At 40.5% G+C, this 6566-nt stretch overlaps 2 protein-coding genes across 2 annotated transcripts; one reads left to right on the forward strand and one right to left on the reverse strand.

Annotated features, from left to right (window-relative positions):
• The first annotated feature begins 133 nt into the window (after positions 1–133).
• On the forward strand, positions 134–2306 carry LOC106179082 (uncharacterized). The gene is made up of 3 exons (XM_013562592.3): positions 134–542; positions 813–960; positions 1125–2306. The coding sequence occupies exons 1-3, from the start codon at positions 489–491 to the stop codon at positions 2084–2086; spliced, it is 1164 nt and encodes a 387-aa protein (XP_013418046.3). The 5' UTR covers positions 134–488; the 3' UTR covers positions 2087–2306.
• Positions 2306–4551, reverse strand: LOC147760757 (uncharacterized). Its single transcript, XM_087018543.1, has 3 exons — positions 4361–4551; positions 3977–4127; positions 2306–3583 (listed from the first exon to the last, which is right to left on the reverse strand). Exons 1-3 carry the CDS (start codon positions 4409–4411, stop codon positions 2631–2633), a joined length of 1155 nt encoding a protein of 384 aa, XP_086874669.1. The 5' UTR covers positions 4412–4551; the 3' UTR covers positions 2306–2630.
• Between the last annotated feature and the right edge of the window lie 2015 nt (positions 4552–6566).

The following is a 6566-nucleotide window of genomic DNA, read 5'->3' on the forward strand; positions in this document are numbered from 1 at the left end:
ACGAGAGTCACTGCAAAGTTGGATCGATCTACGTAGACTGATAGTTTCAATGGGAATGAACCCAAATTCTTTTTTCTTTCTTTTTTTTTTTTTTTTTTTGGCAGGGGAAGTGAACTGATTACTTCATAAAGGTGTAGCAATCGTATGAGACATCAGTTCCTATTAATCAAAAACAAATTATATGGGTAGCCCGGTATATTTACAAGAGCAACAATCCTACGGATGTTCCATTTCATAATCTGAATCGTCATTTCCTTTCAATTAAGATGTCATAATTTGAAAATTGCTATTTCGGCGTTAATAAGCATTCGGTTACTAGTTTTAGACCGATTATATCAGACCAGACAAATTTGAAAAGTTGTCCATATCTAGTTATCACACTCAACGGCATGGATTTAAAGTGTGGTCATTGCCCGCTTAGCTTTCGTTAGACGAGGACTTCGAGTAGGCTAGACTAATATCTAAAGCTAACACTGGTTCATAGCAAGATGAATTCATTATTGCTAACACTGGCGATGTGCTTGATTATTGGGTGTTCATGGGTGAGTAGGCCTATATTATATATATATATATATATATATATATATATATATATATATATATATATATATATATATATATATATATAATATGATGTAATATAAATAATATATGATCAAAATAAAACCTGTTCAGTGTGTTACAGATTTTCAAAATATTTTGCTGCTTTGCCGTGACACACATACACACACACACACACACACACACACACACGAGTTTGCACACACAAACAGAGAGAGAGAGAGAATTTAAGGTATATATGTACACCTCAGGCCGGAGATTTCACCCCTCTGAGGGTCCGCGTGGACAGAGCCGTGGTGGGAGACCCCTGCACTGTGACGTTAGAGTACGAGGCCTCCGCTCATCCTCTGTTTTCATTCCGAGCCACCCTTCCCAGCGAGAAACTCATATCTGCTAAAGGTACCATTAGTCTTCTTCCTTCTTCCTTTTTTCTTTTTATTTACCTGAGTTTTTGTTATATATTTTTTCATTTCCTGTTCAAAAAGGATCTTAAATGTCTTTATTTATCTATTTATTTATTTATTTTTATTCAGTTATTTCTTTATCTGATGGCTTTTTCCTAGGTGCTCCCGGTATGGCGGTATCCGACAACTTCTCAAACGGCCACGGTATTCTCCAGCTCCGGATTGCAGAGGTAAAACGAGAGCAAATCACTTGGGACTCCCCCTTTCAGATTCTAGCCAAATTCCTTGACGATAACTACTACTGGAAAATAACCTTCAAATTCCGCGGGCAGGAGGAAGAGCAGGTTCTAGAGATCCCGGACATCGATTACAATGAAAGACCACCAAAACAAATCAAGTTTCGCCTTGGAAAACCTTTTAGTTTGAAATGCGGGTTTAAAGTGAACGGAACTTTCGACTATGCTGGCGCTGTTTGGCGAAAATTCAATTCGCTTCAGTTCAGCAACGCGACCCGGGAAGAGAAAAGAAATAACCTAAACTATAGACCCGACAGAAAGGATTGGAATGGCGTTTTGCACGTCGTCAACTCAGACAATTTCGACTCTCCTTCCGCCGCCGACCAATGTTTGTGGCAATGCACAGCCGCCGTTAAAATGTATTACACCATCGGCCGTACGGCGCAGATGGTCTTTCTTCTGGTCCACATCATTTCCACGACAGATGTCAGTCTAGAAGATGCCCCGACCTCTTCTCCGGTTTTTGCCACGCCCATACCCCAATTAACAGTTTTCCCCGATTTCCCGGCCAGTCCAACCTACCCGAGAGGGGTCCTTGACGTGTACGGGCCCCGCTTTGAGAAACCTTGGTTCCTCGTGTTTTATTGCCATGGATACGGTGCCCCAAATCTGCGCATCTCCTTGTTCAGGAACGACACACTGGTAACCAGTGAAACGGCGCCTAATATAAACCAGCTTTCTTTGAAGACGAGCGACTTTACGGACCGGATGATGTATTCCGTTGACTGCACCGAACTGGACAAATGTCGTGGTCAGTTTCGATGTGTGGCCAATAATGGGGCTGGTGTCACGCAGACCACACCCACCTGGGTGATCAAAGAGTAACCGGCAACATCTGTACAGTCGTTTGTAGAGCGACCTTTTGCCGTAACTGTCTGGTTGTCCTTTAAAGCAAATGCCATCTGATTTTAATGGCTGGCTTTTATTATTCTGTCTCTGTGTTATTTCGATTCTCTTTTGTGTTTGGCTAACTGTTTTTCGCTGCCAAGAACATAATATGATAAACAAACACGGAGGAAAACTTTAAGACGAATAAAATAAGTTGACTAGTAGTTTGACTTGCTTTATTTACTACACATTAAAAATAATTATAGGAACATGTGAAATAACATGTCTGAAGAATTCAAAATAGTTTAGTTTGTATTAGACTAGTGTGTAACTGTCCTACTGCTGTGCTGGTGACCGCACAGTTTGAATACATGTATGTGACGTCAGAAACGAATGTTTTTATGTGTAAACAGACCCAAGTTCAGGTTTTTATGGTAAAATATAACCAAATCCCTATTAGTGAGGAAAAAAACCCCACAAGAAATCAAGTTTCAATTTCTTACGCAACATTACTGAATCATAAATACGTGTCCCACTGATTTCATTGATAAAGTCTCCAAGTCGGGGTGCTTCGCGTGACCCCGTTACCGTTACTGGCGACGCAGCTGAAATCCCCCCGGCACTTCTCAATGTCTGTACAATCTATGCTTAAGAGGATCTTGTCAAGGAACGCGCTGACTTTGAGTGAGACGCTGTAGATGTTTGAGGAAGTCGAGCTCGTGACAGGGGCGCCATTTTTATGGAGCGCTATCTTCACGTCCGGCGACCCATACGCCCAACACAAGACACGTATGTACCATGGTTTGGTGACGTTGGCCGCCACCTCGTTAAACACTCCCTTAGGCATGATCCAGTCCATTTCGGGGAACATCTTAAGACGGGGAAGAGGGGGGTCAAACCCTGGGTTTTCAGCCGTAGCATCCAAAACGTCAGTTGCAGAAGTAACCGTTATGGAAACATCAGTACTATACTCACCATATAAAGGGGAGTCTGGTTGAACTGGTGTTGTGACGTAAGCAGAACATCGGTAATAGCCCTGGTCGGCACGTGACGGTGACGTCACTGTACCCGTATTGCGGCACACAGTCGAACCGTCTTTTCTGTGCCGAATTCTTTCGTTTCCAATCGACCCTTGTAAACGTAGCGGTTTTTCAAAAAACCGATTATTGATGACAGACCAATATGACGCCAAGTTCTGATATTGACCTTTGACCTTCAGAGCGCACTGCATCCGGAAGGGCCGCCCTGCGCGAATTTGCACGCGCTTTGGAGGAGCTCTCAACAGTTCTACTTCCGGAAATATAATTTCACTTTTGTTTGGTGAAATTTCTGTGTTAAATCTGATCGTCCAGTAGTAGTTTTTGTTGGGTATTTTTGCATATATAATATCGCCGGTTTTATACTTGAAATGATGAGGCTTAAGCACTGGTATGGACAACTGAAGCGACCCCGTGCCGTTGGCGAAACTGTCCGTTACCTGCAGGTCAGGATCGGCTGAAAAAGAAAGTGACATATAATCGTACCATTAGCGTCACTGTCAGACATGTTCCATTCATACATAGCCGAATATAAAGCATTGTGCTAAAGTCTGCTAAGAAAATGTAATGATGACTAATTGAATAAGCCTTTAAGTAAGTTCTCGGTATAGTCAGAACAAAAATCTAGAACTCTAAAAGCAGGTGTAAATATTTACATTTTTCTTAACAATTTTGGATAAGAAATATCTTGGTGATTTAGAAAAAAAAAGTTGAAATTCCTGAGGAGAAATAAATTGCCTGGTTTGTAAAGACCTAAAGCGCCTCTAACACCAAGATTGCGACTGCTGGGAGAACGGATTTTTGCCCACTCAAAAATGTCTAAAACTCATGTTATGGATTTAAATCTCACCTTGAGCTTGTATGAAATTTTCACTCGCCACCTTCACCATAAAGTAGAGATCTGGATGTCGCCTGGCCATGTACCTGAACGTCAGATTGGCGGACCCCCCTAACACCCTCTCCCCAGTAATATCTATCTTTAGGGGCCTAAACTCTACAGCCTGAATGATAAGCATATTGAATTACTGAAAAGGTGAACAGAATAATAAAAAAAATGAATGTGTAGACCAAACGACATCAGCGGATTAGATAAAATGTCGAGTTTTCGCAATTCACATTTTTTAAACTTTCAGCTTCTTTTTCAGAATATCTCTCAAGTCAACACAACTATTATTACAGTTGTAGGTCGGTTAGGACAAGTGCAAGATTTCTACTATTTTGGTTTCGTACGAACCTCAGCGCAGACGACCATCCAAACCAAGATAAAGTACCCCACCGTTGCCATCTTGAGTGACCGTTGAACGAATAAACGCAAAATCAAACCGTGCCCTCGAAAAATTGAATTTCCTATTGGGCATGATTGGTATATAAATTAAGTCTGATTGAAAAATTATTTGTGAATTAGTCTGAGGCCGCATAAAACACCGTTTTCATTCAAAGCGTTTCATTCTAACTTCAGGAACTAGTTGGTTTCATAATAATCTAGAAGGTAGTCCATGCTGAAGAACCCAGGCAATCCCCATAGGAAAACCCGCCGTTGGTGTCGTGTTTTACAGCAGAGGGCGCTGCTAAACCCCGCAAATTGCCCTCTAGTTGGAGTGAGTCTGAATACAGTTTTGGTCAAAACGGTCCTGAACGCTGCCTTAGATATAGTTGAGTAATTTCCGTGAGTACTGCATTGATAACTGGTCCGTATGGAAAGCTCTGTAGATAGCGTGTTCACAATCAAGGCCTGGGGGTCACCTAAGTGAAACGTGATTAAGTCGATGGGCAGTTGGCTTAGGCTTGACGTTTAAAAGATTAATATTAAATTTTATTTGTTAGGGGTTTGACCCGTCAAAAGTTCGCCCAGGTTCTTGTGATGGTTTCAATAAATATAACTTATTTATTAAATACTTATTGCAAACCTAAAATCACAGCTAAAATATAAATGTGGCAGAAAAATAGGCTGCAGAATTTTCACGTATTATTACAACCTTCCTATGGTTTTTAGGTGAACTATCATTTGATGCGAATTAAATCAACTGACACCTCAGTATTATCAGCTAAAGTCACAAACATTTCAGCTAGGATATAGTATGTATAAAATGTGATTTTGTGTCACCGCTAACACAATCGAAGGCCGAGAAGTGCCACGTACGTTGTAACACATTGGAGTGATTTCTTTTACCTCGATTCAAGCGAAATAGCTTTGGCTTACAGAAGGTGATACTCTGTGCACACCGTTTTCAATTTTGTCTCAAAATAAGAGAAATAGAATATCAATAATTATATGAGGCGCCCCTAGATAATGGGCTAATGATGTTGATATAGCCCTTCCCTTTGCTTGAACGACTGCTCCCCTTCACCCCTCCCTTCTCTAAATAGCCACCGGCATATTGGTCATGTATTAACTCACGATACAGACGCTGATCAAAGATGACGTAAAAACTTTTCATGAATTTCTAATTTTTCAAGTGATGAAATAAGTTGATTATCAAAAAGATGATAAAGAAGAGATGCACAAAGATTCCCCCCCCCCCCCCCCCCCCCAATGCGATGGAAGCTTGCCGCTTTCACAGAATTAACTACTTAGCGTTTCTTTTTACAATGACTAATTTTACTGGTTACACGCTATGGTTTTTGAGTCTTAATTGTTTGCGGTGTTTTCACTTCGTCTAGGTTACAGAAAAGCACTTAGAAATTACGTCACGTCGAACGTAGGATTGACGGCGTAAGCACTGTCACGGGGTAATATAACGTTTAAAATGAAAATTTTGAATTAGAAAATGCCTCTTCGATATACCGTGTACTATCTAACCCTATGCACCGGATGATCGGCTTTGAATTTAACTTGTGAAGTCATGTTTCATTTTTGAAGCGTGACAATTAGTTATGGAAATTTGGACATTGATACCTAAGCAAAAACAATGACCTGCCTCCTGCATCACATTATACATAGTAAGGTAAAGATATTAGCTGCATGTCGTAACATTATCGAAAAGAGACGCTGGTTGACGAAAGTGGAAGAAGTTTGTGTCACAAAGGGGTTAAAACTGAACATAATTCTGCACTAAAATGGACCAAGCTTTCTTCTATTATAATAGCCACAATTTGTCACATCGTAAAACTTTGACAAGGCACCCTTTTCATGAAAATCTTCTGAGAGTCCTAAGAGCAATGATTAATCTTTTGATATTCTTTCCCTAATGTTAAAAAAATCAATCATCTGGCCATGTGCCTTTTGGATGCGGAACACTGCATTTGAAATCAGCTCCCTGGTGAACCGCTTTCAACTGACTTAGCTTAGTTTTGACATCTGTGGCGGTAAACGAAAAAAAAAAAGAAAGAAAGAAAACAAGCCCAAACGGATGGAGCGTGAAAGTGAGTAATACAAAAGCATACAAAAAAGTTGTAGAGATGAAAATTAGGAAGAGCAGATAATGAGCATATCATAGGTC

This window comes from Lingula anatina, chromosome 7 (genome assembly GCF_051362555.1).
Source record: "Lingula anatina isolate TDL-2025a chromosome 7, LinAna3.0, whole genome shotgun sequence".
NCBI classification, from domain to species: Eukaryota; Metazoa; Brachiopoda; class Lingulata; order Lingulida; family Lingulidae; genus Lingula; species Lingula anatina.